The 19889-nt window shown below is 35.4% G+C and overlaps 1 protein-coding gene across 1 annotated transcript in view; it reads right to left on the bottom strand.

Annotated features, from left to right (window-relative positions):
- Nucleotides 1-5056: 5056 nt before the first annotated feature.
- Nucleotides 5057-19889, bottom strand: part of VPS13A (vacuolar protein sorting 13 homolog A) — a 240974-nt gene continuing 226141 nt past the window's right edge. The window contains 4 exon segments of the mRNA XM_002925447.4: nt 5057-6537; nt 7568-7642; nt 9984-10107; nt 12533-12618. Coding sequence (XP_002925493.1) covers nt 6487-6537; nt 7568-7642; nt 9984-10107; nt 12533-12618 — 336 coding nt within the window. The 3' untranslated portion in view covers nt 5057-6486.

Here is a 19889-nt window from a genome sequence, read left to right as displayed (position 1 = left end):
TGGAACAATGTGTCAGCATTCCTGTAACTGCACTGGGCGTTTTTATTAGCCAGCTAGAGGACAGTCAGGTTCTCATTCTGTTGGAACACTTCCAAGTGTGAAGCTAGTACAACAAAGCAGAAGAGCATCAATGCTGGAAAAAACAGGAATTATTCTTACAGCTCGTGATTCTACCACGGCAACATTAAGCTGAAAAGCCAGCCTTCCCTCAGGGAATGAATGCAAAGCAACGGTTTTTGTGGAACCTGACAAAATGTTAAAAATTAGCTGGAATAGTGAAGGTCTAGGAAGAAAAGAGCCACGATAACTTTGCCCAAGAGAGCACAGAGATGGAACAAACAAAAAGCAGAACCATGGGGAGGAGGGGAAACACACCATGCACTAAAGATCAGGGAGGAACTGCTTCTGACCCAGTAATAGAGGGAATTAATGTAGGATTTTGTTTTTTAAATTCTTGCTAGCACTGAGTTATTGTTATTTTTAATTTACCTTTGGCTGACAAAGCATGTTAAAAATGATGGCTTTCAATCAATTCTAGTACCAGGAAGGCTAGCTAATAAATCATAACAAAAGATAGTAATAACAAAGTATTTTCTTAAGTCACGCAAAGGCTTAACTCCCCATATCAGAGGTAAATTAATCATCTCTGCCACTATTAATTAATTATGCACGTTAAAAAATTCTCTCCTAGCCCTTCTTTCAAAATATGCTCATTACTTAAGGAGGAAATGGAAATGAGCCATCTGAAGGTTGCTGAGAGGCACAATCTCGGTGCTTTGCTTAAGAATTTACAAAGTATCAACCACAAGCTTTTAGTTCCCAAGAACCATGCTGGGCTGGAATGCTGTTGTATAGGAAAATCAGGACTTTGGCCAATCTGTTATACACATTTATTTAGGCCCCCAAGAGGGCAGAGTTTAGATAGGTGAGGGAGGGCTTACTGGTAATGTTTCTGGTTCTACCCAACAACTAAAAACAGAAGCAGACTGAAGATCAGAAAATTTTATTTGACCCATTTTATTTGAAAAAGTATACATAAACTGAGGAGTCATCTGACCAAGGAATCTAATTCTAACCAAGTGCAAAAATTAATACTTGTTTAGAAAAAAGTCATTAGTGAGCATGGCTAATCAACTTGCAGGAAAAAAAGACCAAGTTCAATTTCAAGAGGAAGAACTTCACTATAAACGTTTCTGTTTATAAATTATCAACATAAAAAAAAAACACGGCAGAGACTATAACAGGCAATTGGGTCAGGAGCCCACATAAGGGGTAATAAGGAACACAAAAGTGAAGGCAATATGGCAGCGATGCAGAAATAGGTATTTTAAAAATTGGCATCATAATAACCATATTTTTACCAAAGAATAGTAAGCAACTCAAAGAAGCAGACTATTTCATCAATAGAAAAATTAGTAAAAGTATTTTTAAAGTGCACATTCCCTAAAAAATCCATTTTCATTTGTCATACACATATTCACATACAGAGATGATCACTTTTTAAAAAGTCTGTAACTATCTACCCGACCTTGAAACAAGCTCCAGGCATAATTTCTAATAGATAGTGTATAAAATTGTTGATATTGAGAACATTTCAATGTAATCTACATTTTTAAGTGTTTTTCAGCCCCTAAATGGAGAAGTATGATGGCATAATAAGGGTTATGGGGGCTTTCCAACAGGTTCTAAATACACTTCTGATTATTAGACTTTTTATTGTCTAACTCTCACAGGATTTCTTGTTACAGGACCTTACTAGAAGGGACCCATTATTAAGGTCTCAGAGCAATACTTACTGAGTGGTGTTCAGTGACAGGGTTTTCAGATCGACGGATCATATCATAGTGGCATTAAACTATACTACATATTAATTTGTATTGTATAAGGTTATAAAAACTCCAAGTACACACATATCAAACTATAAAATGTGAAGTTACATTTGTTATGTAGCTCTTTGGGTAACCGAAATTATCAACTTTTTTGAAAATGCTATTATGCTTTAAAAAAAGAATCCATACTTCTAAAGTAAAACTTTTTTTTTTTAATGACATGGCACAATTTATTTTACAAAACAGGAAATAAAGTAGAAAAGGTTTCAATTAAAGAAACATGAAGGAAGTTTGTAATAGAGTAGGATCCAGGATCTTCTCAGCCCATGCGCTGGCCTGCTTGCAGAATAACCCTGGAACAAGTATTCCTTTACCCCAATTGTGGCAGAAAGAAAAGAAGCACAAGCAAAGGTCTCCATTAATAGCTGTAATGTCCAATGACCAAAACTAGAGAGTCAACGAACCATAAAAATTATAACTGATTAATACCAGCTTGATTGGTCAGCATCAGCAGTCAGGTATAATTTCAAAGTATGTTTCAAAGCACTGGGTGAACGGCCCTCTTTTAAGGCATCTGAAGGAACTATAGGGGATACTAGGTAATAGCACCAAAGAAAGTCAGATTGAATGAATTTTGTCCTGAACCTTGAATGAACTGGATATCTACAGAAATGAGGAAATCCAATTATTTCACGCCAACTGCACCGACATTTGTGTAGCACCCTCCAAAGAACAAGTAGTTTGACCCTACAAAAGTGTGACCTATAGCTAAGCTCCCCATTTTTAAGGGCCTTTACCACCTTACAGTGAACCATACCAAAGGTGGATAGAGCAAATTCATAAAAGGAGAGAACTTCTGTCCCCAATCCTAGTAAAATACTTACTGGGACAGAGGTTAAAATATCTATAGCTAAATTATCTCTAGTTAAAAGCCTGTGAATTTTTCTGGGTGTTGTTTGCAGATCTAACTTTACTATGCTTTTTCTGGTACCGGAGGGCATGAGGAAAGGAAAACATCTTATAAAAAGCAAAACAAGAGCCATCCTATCTTCTCACTCAAAAGAAAAAGACAGTGCTCACAATCTGAAGACACCCCTGAGTTGTGCATCTGCTGCTCCTTATCTAAGGTCAGGCTCCACACAATCCAGACTGTTGCAACAATCAGTGCTTGGGCCACGCCTCCCACAGCAGAGGTTCTCAAGGTTTTTTGTTTTGTTTTGTTTTGTTTTTAAACTGCAATTCACAATAGGAAATAACGTTTTATAACACAGTACACACAATATGTAAACTATTTAAAGAAACATCTCAGAAAATAATATTTAACCTTGTTACATGCAATATTCTCTTATTTTCATTTCTATTCCACTTTTAAAATATGCTGGCCTTGAGCTGTGAAACTGGTTTTATGGCCCACTAATGGGTTAGGACCTACAGTTTGAAAAACACTGTCCTTGAGGATTTTGATTGATCTTGAGAAAAGGTAAAAAGCAATGGTCTTGGAACCCAAACAAATTTCTCTCAATTGTGTTGGCAGGAACAGGAAAACATCAGTTCCAAACAGCTACTTCTATCTGCAGTGTATTCAGCACCCAGTTCCAACTCCTATAGGCAAACCAAAAATATCTCCTGTCCCAACCTTTTTTAATACAGGACCTTGGCTTGGCCTGAGGGATTACTTAACACTGGCAAGTGATGACTGAATAACTAAGATGCAGAAAATTCAGCACTATTTTTTTTTTCTCAGACAAGAATAAAATACTACAATATTTCTAAGAGATAAGCTAGATGCATATATATTCACTGAGAAAATTTACTGTTATTACCATCATAAAAAAAAAAGATAATCATGATGGAAATAATACAAGAAGAAATTCTTATTTATTTGGAGGCCACAGGACAGTTTTGTCATGGGTTCGAATTGTGGAGGAGGGTGGATCAGGGAAGAACTGCCTACAGCAGCTAATGATTATTTAGGGACCAGAAAATAACTTGGTTATATTAAACTGAACCTGGGGAAAATCCCAAGGTCTTAATACTAGGGGAAAAGCAGCTAATACATACACAGTAAGAGCAAAGCCAACGGAGAAGTACACATGCTCTTGGGTTCAGACAGTATTCTGTAAATGTGAAGAAATCGCAAGCTTCTCATTGTACCAGAAATCAAAGTTGCTATTTCTAGTGATCATAGTTTTCCAGAGGAGAGTTGGCAGGGGACAGATACTCTGTGTTGGGCTTTACACAATCCTCATGGACCAGAATAGATGCTGGGCTAGAAATAACGGGCTGGGGCTAGAGCTTACAACACAGAGAAGGGAACACAATACTCGGGATCTCATCCCATAGCAGCTACCTAACCCACCAGGAGAAGCTTAAAGCTCTCAAACAGAGAGCCATTACATGTTAAATAGAATTCAGGGAAGATTATTTTCAAATACAGTAAGATTATGGATTCTGTATGTTTAAGAAAAAAGAATATAGAATCAAACATAGAATTATAAAATGTTACGCTAAAAAGACTGACTCCTTATCTAGTGATCTACTGATGTTCCTTATTTAGATACAATCTTCTAAGACAATTGATAAATGACTGCTCTTGTAATCGTGGGTCTTCCTACTCTAGAAACAAAGGAAGTGACGGGAGGTGTTGATGGGCAGACCATTACTCAAAAATAAGAAAAGATATTTCTAGGTCCTCATGGGTAAGTGAGCAGGAAGAACAGGCAGGCTGGCTTTGCCTCAGTACTAGTTACAAGACCCGTTCCCTTCTGCTCTCCACAGGAAACTAGAAAAATCTTTCCTTACTCTTTTAGGCTTTTCCCCTTTACCATGGAACACCCAAGAAGTTATGGGTCTGTATTTTTTCTGAGAATGAAATCATGAAACTGTAGTAGGTAAAGAGGTACTTGGTTAATGGCACTGAATAGAACTCCAGTAAAGCAACATTTAAAATGGGGACAATCTGATGAAAGTTTTCCGGCCACCTACTTTTAGTTTTAAATCTAATGTATATAAAATCGGAGGCGCTGAGCAACAGAGAAAATGTCTATGTTGCTCTGAACAAAAGTCATCATGGGAACACGTACTACCATGGGATATGAAATTTGTCATCTTTTGATTCAAGTTATGTTCAGCAAAGAAAAACACATTCTGGCGGAAACTACTGATAATGAAGTGTTTTTATAATCAAAGGAAAATCAGTAGTAGGATTCGGTCAGGAAGAAATACAATTACAGTCTGGCATGCTGTTTATTTTAGCTTTTACAACAAAGCAAGGGTTTGCGGACCCTGAGAAAAATTTCACAATCACTGACTATACAGAGTCTCCAATCCCAAAAACAGTTCATAATAATTTCATGGCACATACGACATGCATCAAATACTCTGTACTATTCAATAACTAAATAAGACACTGCATCATTCTCTTCATGGTTCACAATCATATATTCATCCCCTTTCACTTGAAAAAGTCCATTTATATTAAGGTACAAGGATCTTGGACAAAAACCAAGGAAAAAAAAACCCATGACCTTATTTTTACTAATGCGCAGCCCATGATTTTTGTCCTGATGATCAGCTTTTAAAAGTGATTCTCATTTGAATAACTGCAGAGAAAGCACAGCAGCAATTCCCAATCTTCTGCCAACAGAACGGGTAATCGACACTTTAGAGTACAGACATTTACTTACAAGAAGGGCTACCTGTTCTGAAGGATAAGTTGTATCTAAGATGGTGGGAATGTCATTTATTTCATATTATCAGTGAATGGAAAGTTGGTATTGTTAAGGCTTCAGGGATTTTCCATTAAAGTCAGCAATCTGTTAAAAATGTGACTTGGGTAAACCAAGTAGACCCCATGAAGTTGGCTTGAGGAAGTATTTCTAAGGCTTCAAAGTTCTGAAAAGGGGTTTTCCTTTTTGGGTATGACACTCATTTCTTCCAGCCCTTCTTAAGATGAGGCTTGAAGGGGTATTATTCAATCTGTATTATATTATATTATATTATATTATATTATATTATATTATATCATATCATATCACATCACATCATATCATATCATTTCATATATCAAAAAAGGTTGTTTTTCATAGTCATGCTGTGGAAGTATAATTCAAACCTATCCTTTATTAAAAAAATAAGGAAAATAATACCAAAATATTTATCTGTAAAAAGAACTTCATGTTTCTAAAGAAACTACAACTAAGGTTCTCTCGATACCATTGAGGCTATGTTTGATTTGATCGTTCGCCTGTTACTGATTCAGGGAGTCTGAAGTAAGCGTGACAGAAGTTTAAAGTATGAACGAGAAACATTAAACTCAGCTCCATGGCAGGTGCGCAATATGGGCAATTTCTCCACATTGCAGAGAACCACTTGGAGCAAATATTTAAGATTCATAAAAGAAATGTTTCTTTTAGAAAGTAATTAGAATTTTAACTAGATGCATGATTTAAGTTAGAAAACCAAATGGATCCCCAATGAGTTGAAATATTTTAATCACATGATTGCTTTACCTGATTGTAACCAATTTTTTGTTTTTTGTTTTTTTCCGTCAGTACTTGAGATTACTTCTGTACTATACTTCCCAAATTGGTTTTGGAAGGTACAAGGTTGAAACTCTAATGGTTTATTGCTGTGTCTCTTCAGGCAGTATTCTCCATCATAATCTTGGGGAAGGTTCTCTTGCTTCTTCTAGTTTTGTGAGGATCCACTGTTGTGGGGAAATAAACCAACATTTGCTTATTTTAAGAACTTGCAATGAAACTCACAATGTAATGAATGTAAATTTAGAAGTTGGCTTTCTAGTTTGGTTAGGTGTATACTCATGGCCAGTAATTAAATTCATCCTGCATAAGACATCATTCACCTCAGTTAAACAGCCCAGAAGTTCAGGGACAACGGTACCAGGTTTGATTTAACAGTTAAGAATAATGTTTTCCTAAGGTCTTTGGACTTGAATATTCATCTTCAGAACAAGAAAAGTAAAATAAACCATCCTGAGAGAGAAGGGTAATTTGGCAGCTGGCTGAATAACTGTGGCATAGTGTGAAAACTATCTATGCAAACTTACTTCTGACTGATGTCAATTCTGACCCTCAGGATTCCATATATGGGATTCTACTGATGAAGTAGGAATAATTACATATAATGCTACAGTGGCTGGCAGCATAGCAACCTTCTTGAGCATTTTGGGTGCTCTCATCATACAGATCTTTTCTATTTTGAAAGGCTTTAAAATTGCAAAAATAAAATGCAAATATAATGCGAACCTTCCCACCAATAATGTCTATTATCACTGGGGCTGTGTGACAGATGAAAGCCCTGGAGGCAGTATTAGGGTTATCCCATTAGGAGAAGCTTCAGCAGAGGTACATGTGCTTCTATTAACGTAAGAAGAACTTAGTGGGAATGTCTCTAAGATAAACAAAGAATGAGAACTGAGCCCAGTAGCCTTCTCTGGATGTTTCTGGCAGAGCAGAAAGATTAAAAACAAACCTTCTGGGATAAAATAACATGGTGACAGAGATTAAATGAAAAACATATTACAGAGAAACTGAGAAAGGTGGTAATGAAACATAGTTTTGAGGAAACACTACCTAGTTACATACACTAAAACTGTAAAAATGCAAAAACAAAATTAAAAACAAAACTTATCTGTCTTAGAAAACAGTCCAACTTATTACATGGCTTTGAAATGAGAAGCTTCTATCTGTTTAAGTAAAAGAGATTCTTATATTTACCCTAGCATCCTCTGGGGTCTTGAAGTTAATTATTTTTCCAAATTCTTTGGCATGAAACACAGACTTCACCCGTTCCTATAAACAGAGTCACTTCATTAAAAAGAAAATCCAGTTGTAGAAATAGGATTTAAAAAATGCCAGTTTTATAAATCTGTGCTTAAAGTGTCCACCTTACACAAATCATATACCTTTAAAAAAGCCAAGAATGAAGAAACAGGAAGAATCGAACACAAATGGGAAAAAAAAGACTAAATTCTAACATATCCATTATCATTAAGCTTAAGTTAGGAAGCTTTGAGATTTCAATTGCTAAAGCCATACAGCATTTATGCAAAGGATGGGGAGGTAAGTCAGAGCAGTGTTTTCCCCTCCAAATAGTTTCTCAGATAGTTCTTGGTATCTGGCCATGAAGTCAAGATGAGTTCAGTTAAAAAATAATATACACATGTGTACAGGGGTGTGTGTATGTATGTAACTTCTGATATTTTAAATCAGTCATGCAATATGAACGTATCTTAGGCTTAATGCCCTCTTTTTTTTTTTTTTGTCTTCCACTTTTACACTCCTCTGGTATTCTTTTCAGTGTTTGTGGGGAGAGCTAATGGTGGATAGTAAGCGTAAGAGGGACAAACAGAAATAATAGGACTAATGAATAGGGCAATGTTTACCTCTATTAACTAAGGGCAGAGCTATACAGGAAGCAATGTGAGGGTCTCATAGGTCGAACAATTTCTCTAATAATTCAAACATTCACATAAATACAGACTCAAAAGATATCAGATTCTTTTACTTAAAACACACACACACACACACACACACACACACACACACAGATATTTGCTGATAAAAGGTTTCAGGAAAAGGTAAAAGGGAAAGAAACCAAGAAAATAAGAAGTTTATCTTTAGAGAGAGAAAAAGGTATGAAAAAAGCCAGGAAAGCAGTATAGGCTAGAGCAGAAGGTAATAGCCACTATCCATTATTTTGCATAAGGCCACAGGGCCTTTCATTTTCTGAGTGAATCAGAGAAATTCTCAAAGTGTAAGTTGGTCTAGGATCCTCAAGAACAAAGAGTCAGTCTACTCAGGAGCTGCCTGTGTCTTTGGAATGAGTGGTAAGACTGGTGACGTGATCTTTACTGGTTAAACACAAGGCCCCGGGGCAGTTCTGTTCTACCGCTAGCCCAGAAAACATGTTTCTGCCTGCCTGTGTCTAGTGCTCCTTCCTCAGATACAACTTTTTGAATCCCCTTTGGGCAACTATTTCTCACCTTCTCTCACTCCAAATACTTCAGATAGAGATGACCCTTCCTTCTTGGTAGCACCATGGTGATCCCATGACCCTCACCTGGCCAACTGGCTCATAACAGCTCCTTGACCAAAGTGACTGGCTCAGGAATAGGTATGTGACCAAAGGTGGCCCAGTGAGACCCAGTGAGAAGCTTTCATGCTGTTGAGCTAGTAGGATATAAACCTGGAACTTCTGCTGGCCGGCTTGACAATGAAGCCAACACTGAAGAAAGCAGAACCTAGAAGTGGGGGTGGTGAAGAAGCGGAGAATGGAGAAGGAGAGGAAGGGAGAGAGAGTAACTGCTAATGACATCACAGGAGCGTATCTACACTAGCAGATACAGACTTAGACTTTCAGTTATAGGAACCAATTAAATCCCTCAAAATCAAAATAAAACAAAAATAACAAAGAACAAAACTTACTTGGGCTGTATCATTTACAGTATTTCCTACTAATACAGCCAGTGCCAAAGTGCCCCTACACAAAGGTATCTGGTCAAATACTTTGAGGCCAAATACCTTGTATTTCTTTGTATCACTTATAATACCTCCTGCAATCTTTAAAACTTACAATGGATACTGAGTCTCTGTGATTTGCCAAATGACTAACAATTCCTTATATCTACATCCAAGTACCAGGTACCATGCTAGTTATCAATGCAGAGTGAGAAATGGTCTCTACCCTCAAGATTATAATGGAATTGGGAAGTTGGTATCTATAAAAAGAAAAAGAAGTACCAATAACGGTCTGTTAGAGGCAGAGGTAACTTTTCAAGTGTCCTTTTTTAAGATTGTCAGGGAAAAACATTTTGTATGGAACTGCTAGGGATTCTGAGGTATACAAATGATTTTCTCATTTTTGTGTCTTGGACAGCAGTGAGAAGTTGGGGTTCTAGAAAGTGAAGGCCCAGGAACATTGTTGTCAACACAACAGCACACAAAGTCACATATTTTTTCTTGGCCTAGCTTGCTTTTCTTTAAGCCTGAATAAGACAGGAGGTGTAAAGGAAAACCACAGTAAGACAAAGCAATGTCTATAAAAGAGATGGGAAAATTACAAAAGGAAAGAGGACCATTTCAATGCATTATCTTCAGTTCCAAGTTTTTTAAAAAAATCTATTCAACATACCTTTGCTTCAATGCGTAATCTTCTCCCATGAACAATGAATGGCTCTTTGGTAAACTCATCAAAACTATACTGCCACTCACATGTAAGCTGTCCAAATGTTCCTTTTGTTACAAACAATACACCACTGGGGGGACAAAAAAAGAATCCACTGTAGAAATAAAGGGATTTATGTCCAATAATATAATAACAGCAAGATATACATTCATTGCAAGTACACATAAAACATTAACCAAGAGAGACTATATTCTGAGTCATAAAAAAATCTTATATTCCTTAAGGAATATGAAAGAACTGAAATCATACAAAGTATATCCTCGTATCATAATGAAATTAAACGAGAAACTAGTAACAGAAAGAGTATTTCTAAATGCTTGGAAATTAGCATACTACTATATAATCCATGGGTTAAACAATCTCAGAAGAAATGAGAAAATATCTTAAGTGAATGAGAATGAAAATATAACACAACATAGCAAAATGTGTGGGATGTAGCTAAAGCAATGCTTAGTGGGAAATTTATAGCACAACATACTTACGTTAGAAAAAAATGAATGTAACTTCTAAAAGTCAAATATGTAAGGTATTTTACACACAATAGAAAAAAATTTATAGAATCTATTATTAGCTAATATCTTGGAGAATTTTCATGTAATTAATGCTTTAGAATGTTTATTACCAAGGCTCAATGCAATAGGCTTACCAACCTACCTCAAAAAAGTCTTTTAAAATTAATTCTTGTTTTCCCATCTTAAAGGGGAAAAAATCAAATGAAAAATGCATTCTGTCTACAATAATTCTATTTAATCCTTCCTTCAAAGGCCTTTACTTTCCCAGCTCTTCTTTCTGCTTGAAACATCAATTCTAGGTGCAACCAGCTGTTTTTTTGTTTTGTTTTTTAAGTAAGTCAAGAGACTGCATTTAAGAGCTGGCTCCTGGCAGGAACAAGCTCATCAGGACTTACATCTCTCACTTCAATCTTCTGTCTCTGCTCCCCTCTTTCACCAATCCTGATTACAGGGACTATTCAAACAACACATCTTCAACCATGTGAAAAATCTAAGACAGGCTAATCTTGTAGCAGGCACCTGGTACTCCCCGCCCTCCCAAAGACCCTTTAAATCCTCAAATCTGAAACTTGGAAAGAAAGGAAATGTGAAGTATGAATACCACCTTTCAGTCAACTACAACTCACTGTCTTTCCTTACTTTATCAAGGTTTAAAGGACTTCCTTTAAAGAGGTCTACTGTGTTAAGAAGGTCCGTTTTTAAATGTTGCAAACTAAATTGTAAACTATTAAATTTTGCAGCTGACTCCTGTTTAACTCTGATGAGTCACGCTTCACATAGTCAATGGGAGAGAGGGTTAAGAAAAACATGACTGAAAATCACTATGAACAGAAATGGCTGCTGAAGCACTGTCCCTAATTATAAAAGTTTATTAACAACTTAGATGTAAAATACAGTACATATTCTAAATGAACGCTAAGCAGTCCTTTAAAAATTAAGAAAGGTGTCCATATGCTGATATTGACATAGATCTTAAGCAAAAAATTACAGAATGGTACATGTAACAGATTTCCATTTACGTTAAGACATACATGCTTGACGCTTGTATAAGCACAGAATATTTCAAGAAGGAAACAAGTCAAAGGGGTTGCCTCTGGGACTGGGAAAGGAGGGACTGGTATCTGGGACGGAATAAAGACTAACTTTATATGTGTATCTTCTAATACCATGTGAATTTTCTACTCTGTGTTACTTTTTAAATAAGAAAATTAGATAATGTTGTAAATTTTAGATTCAGAAATGATTAGGATGAAAAACATTAGAAATGACTGCTAAGTTCAACAGTGAGCTTGAACTAACAAGATGTTCATATAACTTCACCTTTTCGATAGCGAACAAAACCACATAGGCTTACTGACCACTCCTTTCTATTCAGCCATAATCTCTGCCCCTCAGGCATATTTTCACTCTGTGCCATCCATCCAGAAATCCCCATTTTAATACTGCACCAGCTCATTCTTTTCCTCAGTTTAACAACGACTCTTGCAAAAACTAGCCCCTCTGAAGCTGTGTATTTTTACATGTACCTCTACCGTCTATAGTCTACTATATTTGGCTATAGCTGGGGGTATCCATGTAAGAACTGATCTGTCTCCAAAGGTGTATGTACGTATGTGAGTGAATTTCTATGCATGCTAATGAACAGATATCACCAGAAGACTTGTGGGTTAATCTGAAATTGTGTACTTTTTCAGAAGGGGAAGAAATGGTATAGTTTTATGGGAATTTCTGTGCTATTCATATTGGTTGAAAAAATACTAAATTATTTATATTTGTGCACGGCTATGCACTTATATGTATGCACACACAAATCTAAATATGAATTCATGTAAGGTTTTTGGTACAGGCTTGTAGCACAAGGGGACCAGAGTTAGCAGGAATCAGTGTGACTGTCTGCAACAAATGACGGATGTCAACTGCTGCTCTTCATGAGTGGCTTCTCAGTTCACCTCTCATCCAATTACATTCGAGGAAGAAACTTACCTTTTAGTTATCATTAACATATCTGTCTTATTGATCATGACATGGGTAAAATACTTGTACTTTGCAAATCTTCCATTTTCCATGACCTAAAAAAGGGTGACAGAGAGAGAATTTCATCATTATTCTATTCTGATGCAAGTAATGCACTGTGATCCTCCAGAAGCCATTTCTCAGTGGGGGCAAATTATTAACAGACAGGAAGTATATCATCATAAAACTGAATATGCACAAAATTACTGCTGCTTCCTTTTTAAAAGCAACTTTTTGCATTGCTTTATTGAAGATGACTCAACTGCAGCTATGCCAATCGTTAATGCTGGGTTTTTAGAAGATATTGTTATTACCTACAAAGTTTAAATCGAACCTATTAAAGTTACTATTAGCACGTTCATTTTATCCTGGAAAACATAATCATACTTGATCACATCTGCATAAAAACACATGCTAACACATATTTACATGTATGTATCACATAAATTAGTATTAGCCCCATCTTGCATCTTCCTGTTATTTTCCTATCTGCCTTACAAACATGCTTTTCTTTGCCAACCTCATAACACATTAAAAAACAAGGAGCAGAGTGTTTCTGGACAAACATGGAACCCCAGGACCTAACTAGCTTACGCAACAACCTTTATTTTCAAGACTGCTGAAACACTGTCTATCCATGACATTGTCAACAATTCTTTTTCCCTGAAAATATTAAAAAACAAAACAAAAAATATACTTATCATTTTTAACTCTCAAAACACTATTTGCTCTGAGGATGGAGTTACTTTGGCTCTTTAAAATATATAGGTTAGACTACTATTTTTTAAAGGCAAACAATGTAATTGTGACTAAGATCCCTCAACAGGAAGGATGTTAAGAATTTAGACAAAATGTTAAATCTCCTCAAGAAATTCCAAGAAATAAAAAGATTTTAGAAAACTGTGTTCCATGAGGCTATATCCAGAAACTAAAATTATTTAGCTTAGAAGAAAGCTAACAAGTGACTTCATAATAATCTTAGTAGGAAAAGCTATCAGAGTGGTCTTCATTTTATTGGAGACAGTGTTAAAAAAAAGAAAAAAGCAGTGAAGACAACAGCAGGATGAGGCATACAGATTAACTGCATGGAAGAATTTTCTAACTTCAAAGATAATAATATTGAAAAAAGAGTATCTTTACTCTTTACTGTAGTAAGTAAGGCAAGTAAACAAAAATTCCTTGAGTAACAAACAAAAAAGGGATATAAGCACAGATTCAAAAGAAATTAATAAGAATTATTAGATAACAAATTATGCAAATAAATTTGAAAAACTAGGTGAAGTGGGCCATGTTTTAAGAAAATATAAATTATTTTTTTAAATGTTTTTTTTATATTATGTTAGGCACCATACAGTACATCCCTGGTTTTTGATGTAAAGTTCGATGATTCATTAGTTGCATATAACACCCAGTGCACCATGCAATACGTGCCCTCCTTACTACCCATCACCAGCCTATCCCATTTCCCCACCCCCCTCCCCTCTGAAGCCCTCAGTTTGTTTCTCAGAGTCCATAGTCTCTCATGCTTCATTCCCCTTTCTGATTACCCCCCCTTTCTTTATCCCTTTCTTCCCCTACCGATCTTCCTAGTTCTTATGTTCCATAGATGAGAGAAATCATATGATAATGGACGGCACTGGAGGAGATAATGCTAAGAAAATATAAATTATTAAGAGAAAGAAGTATCAAAATTGCAGAGGAAAAGTAGAAATTTTTTTGCAGATGATAGTATTGTCTGGAAACCCTAAGTACATAAACCCAGTAACTTTATTTTATAAACACAATTTCAAATTGAAAAATGGAAGGAAAAATTGTTTACGAGAGTAACAAAAAAGATAAATATTTAGGCACAAGTTTAATAACATGCAGATTTTACGTGATAAAAGCTGTAACACTATTGCGGGGAATAATGGAAAATATAAAAATGGAAATCCCTATCATATTCATAGATAGAAAAATTCATCACAATCATGGTGTTACTCCCTCTCCCCAGCCCCAATTTTTACACCCCCCTCCCCATATGATCCCAAGATGGTGTATCTTTGTTCTGGGGGCAAGAGATGGAAGTGTTTTGACAAAATTATACTAAAATTTACCTAGGGAAAAAAAGTGATAATATCCAATAAATTTTAAAAGATGAATGAAAAGAGAACTACACTAGCAGAGAGTAACACAATTTATAAGCTTCAGCAGTGGAACAGTTTGGTGCTACTACAAGTTATATATAGATGTATCAACAGCAACAATATAGATTCCAGAAACTGACCCCAATGCACACTAGGACTTTATAAAATCCTATATATCCAAAAATAGGAATAAATGAAATCAAGACTGCATTTTAAATTACTGGGGAAAAGCATGTTTTAATAAATGGTGTTTCAGGCAACTTGCTGGCTAAAGCTGGGTCCCTACTTCTCTCTATACCTAATTAATTCCACATGGATCATTGATTTAAGTATACAAAATGAAACTATAGAATTACTAGAAAAAGTAACATTTTAATCTTAAAGTGAGAAAGCCTTAAATATAAAACACAACGCCCATAAACTAATGTAAAAAAAATTGTTCAGTACATGGAAATTAAAGATTATGCAATGGCAAAACAGTAAGCAAGTAAACAAATATAAAGTAAATAGCAACATAAAAAAGAACTGGGAAAATTCTGTCAATACAGATATATGGACCTAATTTCATAACACAGAGGAATATGAATAAATCAACAGAAGAAAACTGAGTAAACCAATAGGAAAATGTGTCATAAGTTTATGAACAGGTAGTTCAGCAAAACACAAAATCTGACCAATAAGCATACGAGAAAATGTTCACCTTAACTCAAAATCAAGAAAATGCAAATCAACTAAAAGTATGCATGAAGTCAAGAATTCGACTGCTTTTATCTTATGCAAAAGTATGCCCAGACATACATACAGAAACCTTCACAGTAATACTATGTTAAAATAAAAATACATAAATGTTCATTAAAGGGGACTGTTTAAATAAATTATAGCATAGCCATACAATGGGACATTATGCGGTCATTAAAAAAAAAAGGGTAGATGTGCATACTGATATCAAAGATGTGCAGATATATCCAGTGAAAAGAAATTAAGTTACTGGGAATGAATGGCGGGGGACTAGAAACACATCCGTGTATACTTACTTATAGATCCACAGGATATACCTGGGAGAGTTGGTGGTAACACACAAATCTAATAACACTTATCTCTGGGCTTGAAAAGGCTAATAGTGGGGGCAGAAGTGAAGTTTCATATTTAATTTTACAAACTTTTGTTTCAGTTATTTTTTGTATTTGAAAATAAATTAGTTTCAAAGTATTTATTTATTTTTGTTCTACATAACCAAGTAGTAAAAATCAAGAGTACAAATGTTGATCTCCTCAAGAACATCAGTACTACCAGGAGTCAAGAGTCCACATGCCCCATTAATAGACTACAATCCTCAAATAGCTCAAAAGCTATGGTTTACCTCTAAATACCTAGCTTCTATTTCAGTATTGTTTTAAATCTGGGCATTACAGATGCCCCTGCTTCTCATCACTTTCCACTTTTCAGATCCAACTTAAATAAAATCTAACCTTTGCATATAAGCAATTAAACCAATGTCAATAGTCACAATAGTACCGACAGAAATAAAAGCTAAAAATCTCAAAAAAAAAAAAAAAAGTCATTCACGCAATATTTTTTGGAGTTCACCAAAAACCTTAAATGCAACACCTGAGAGATGATTGGACATTATGGTCATAGTAGTTTACTTTGAAACATACAAAGAACTGTATTCTCTGTTATCAGAATGGATGTATTTGAATAAATATCAAAGGTAACTCCTTATACAGCAAAATTTTGCTGGTCAGTCTCCCTTACAAACAGGTACACAGGGAATAAGAGCAGCACTATAAGCAGAAGCTAAACTTTGGAACTAAGTCCCAAAGAAACATGGGAGCAAATGAGAGACAATCTGATGGTTTATCAACAATCATCTGCCATCATGCTGTAACGTCTACAAATGTCATGCCTTTGACCATAATTTCCTATTTGTCTTTATAAGTTTCCTATATATGAAGATATTTACTTTTCAAAACATAAATTATTTTAGAAAAAAAAAAACCTCCAGAATTTTAGACCTCAAGGAAAGTTATTGTTCATCTAGGCATGAACACGTAACACATGACGCAGAGGAGGATCAGGTTAAGTGTCTTACCCACCTAATCTTCACAACAACCTTGGTAACTACGTAAGGTAACACTTGAGTGACTTGCTCGGGGTCATACTGTTAGTTGCAAAACCAGGCTCAGAAAAGCGGTTTCTTCAACATCTAGTTCCAGTGCTTTTCACTAAACCATGATGTTTCCTCTTATGGTGTCAGGCACGTGTTTCCCATGGCACCTCAAAATTGTCTTCCATACCCCTGGATGCTGGGTGATGCTGAGGCAAGCTGCTAAAGCAGCAGGCAGGCTGAGTTTTTTTAGGTTAACAGGGTCCAAACAGTTTAGTATTAATATCCTATCTTCCTTCCTCCAAAACAGATATTAGGTATCAATGTTTCTATTGAAATAATTTGATACCCTTTAAACTAAATGAAGAACTAGCAAAACCGGGGCTAGAAATCACTATGTAGAGATTTGCATAAAGACCAAAATTTGGCTGAAATACGAAATAATTAGGCTGAAGTATCAAGTACATTAGCTAGTATGTTAGACATGTCAGCCTCATGAACATGAGGCAGTGTCAAATAAAAAACAAATTTTTCTGTATTCATTAAAGTATACATGAATTACTTATCACTGAGAACTTTCTTAAAGAGAGAAACATAAACTGTTACAGATAATTGTCAGAATTTGTAGCCAACAATTAAAATGTATGGTTATTGGTACAAGGGTTCCTTTTGCATTAGAAAAGATGAATATGTAGACCTTAGTTTATTAGATACAAATAAATCCAAACCGAAGTGACCACAAACTTAGAAACACAGGAAGTAGGAACTTGCAAGACAGCGGCATCAGAGTTACCCTCTACTAACAGCCACATTTCCTTTAAGATCAGCCCCATTACTTTAGAAAAAGAACATAAGCTGGAAACTATAGTAATGCAGAGAATATTGCTAACACTTTCAAATCATCTAAATGCTCTGAAGCAGCAAATTTCCACAACAAAAATATTTCTGGAAAAACAGAGCAAAATATGAAAACACAGGGATTAGGAATAAATCACTAACATGGAAGGCTTTAAATCCCAAACAATATAAAGTGCTAATATTCATGGGAAATATATTTAAGGAAATTGGATAAAGGATAAGAACACACAGTTCAGCAAAAACAAAAACAACTGTCGGATCAGTATCTGACTCTTTTGGAAGACTAGAATCTCATGGAAGTAAGAGTCCCCCCTCCCCCCCCCCCAGATAGCAACATGAAGTATAAGAGGAAAATGAAATTCATCTAGATGAAAAATAAAAAGTAAGAATGCTATCAGGCAAGAAACTCTATTGGACAACAAATAGATGGCTTTATAGATTGGCTAATTTGAATAGTCAGGAGATGATGGGGAAAGAGGAAAGGTTTATAAACATGTTATATTAAAAAATTAAGCTTGCTTTTAAAAACAAAATTTAGGCAGGTAATCATAAAGTAAAATGGTAAATGACTGCATTTCTCAATTATTTAAGAAATAAACAGACGTGTTCAAAACAATCTTTAGAGAAAGATATAGTAAATAAGTAGAACTTTCCTAGAGTTATCTGATTAAAGGTTAGGGATAAAAACTTTTTCTAATTCACTTTAAATATGAGAGATTTGAGGGCCATGGCCCAGGAAAAACAAGGCATTCAACCAAACTTCATGATAAAATGTAGTAGAAATTCATTACCGGAAAGCTCAATGATTTCATATATACAATAGAATAAACACTTTAAACAGTGAAGAAGTGATATTTGTCTATTCTGTGAGGCAAGTTGGTGTTAAAAAAAAAATCAAATCTCACTGTCATCAAATCTGATGAGGAATTAGCTCTTACTGAAACCCCCATACCTGTCTCCTCCCAAGCTAATGAGCTATCTGGATTGTTAACTAAAGGATATGCTATGCTAACAGCTTAGACAGGGCATGTACGCGGAGTATAACCCTGTGACATAAAATCAAATAAAATATTACCTTAAGAGATGTGAACCGTCATCAACTGGTTCAATTAAAAGTCTGGACAAAGGACAGAATTATGCTCATGACATAATTATGTACATTGATAACAGAAGACCATTAATTAACCTACCTAGTACATTCTAGAAAAAGGGCCAGAGGTGGGTCAGAAATAATGTAAGTGGATAGTTATAAGTCTTTTTAACATATTTCCAGCAGAACCTCTACTGAGCAATATTTACTTATCCATGATGCTATACATACTTGAAAACAGCAATTTCTTTTAAACATTTTACCATTTCTTTTAATATATTATGAATTTCAGAACAGTTCAAATTACTGAGGTTTTATTGTTTCTATTGCTCACCAATTAATGTGTGGAAATGGTTGTAGTATTTTTCAAGTATTCTATTAACATTGAAAGGAAAAAAAAAGGTAAGATTTATTGATGCTTTTATCCCAATAAAAAGGAGACAAATGAGGAACATAAAATTTATGTAATAGTGACCAAGAACTAGCATCGGTTGGTGTTCACCTGGAATGATGAAAACATAGCAAATTCTTAACTATACATTGTGCTAATAATTATCTATATTACCTCACTTGATTTAATTATTTTAAACCACCAAGATTACTGTTATTTTGTTAAGTAGTGCAGTTATCTCCATTTTGCAGTCTGGAAACTAAGGTCAGACAAGCATAAGAGAAGATTATAAAGCGAGCAAAAGGAAAAGCTGGAACTGAACTCAGGTTTACTTGGTTCCAGATTCCAGGCCCTGAGCCATAGGATATTGTTGCAGCTCAGATACTTTTTATTGTCAAAATGGATTAGTACAGAAGAACTACATACAGTCCAGTGGATGCAGGGAGATGCCATTTTAACAGCTCACTGGAATATGGATTCGGATATCCCACAAGCTGTACTGTGTCAATGCTTCAACGTCATGTAGTACCTAGGAATCATCATCTTTTTGGATGACTTGGCATATCTTATGTCTCCATTGATTCTTACAGTTCCTCTGAGCCTTGGTGTAGCAGCTAATCAACCAACAGTGAAGGTCTGACATGACAGGGCTGGCCTCTAACACAGCTCTGGATTTATCTTCAAATCACCAGAATAATAAATGTCACTACAGTTATAATCTCATGAGAGATGAGCAGGAATCTTGACTACTCTCT

Source organism: Ailuropoda melanoleuca, chromosome 17 (genome assembly GCF_002007445.2).
Source record: "Ailuropoda melanoleuca isolate Jingjing chromosome 17, ASM200744v2, whole genome shotgun sequence".
In the NCBI taxonomy this organism is placed as follows: domain Eukaryota; kingdom Metazoa; phylum Chordata; class Mammalia; order Carnivora; family Ursidae; genus Ailuropoda; species Ailuropoda melanoleuca.
The sequence above is the reverse complement of the archived record's forward strand: the minus strand, read 5'-3'. Positions and strand labels throughout refer to the sequence as shown.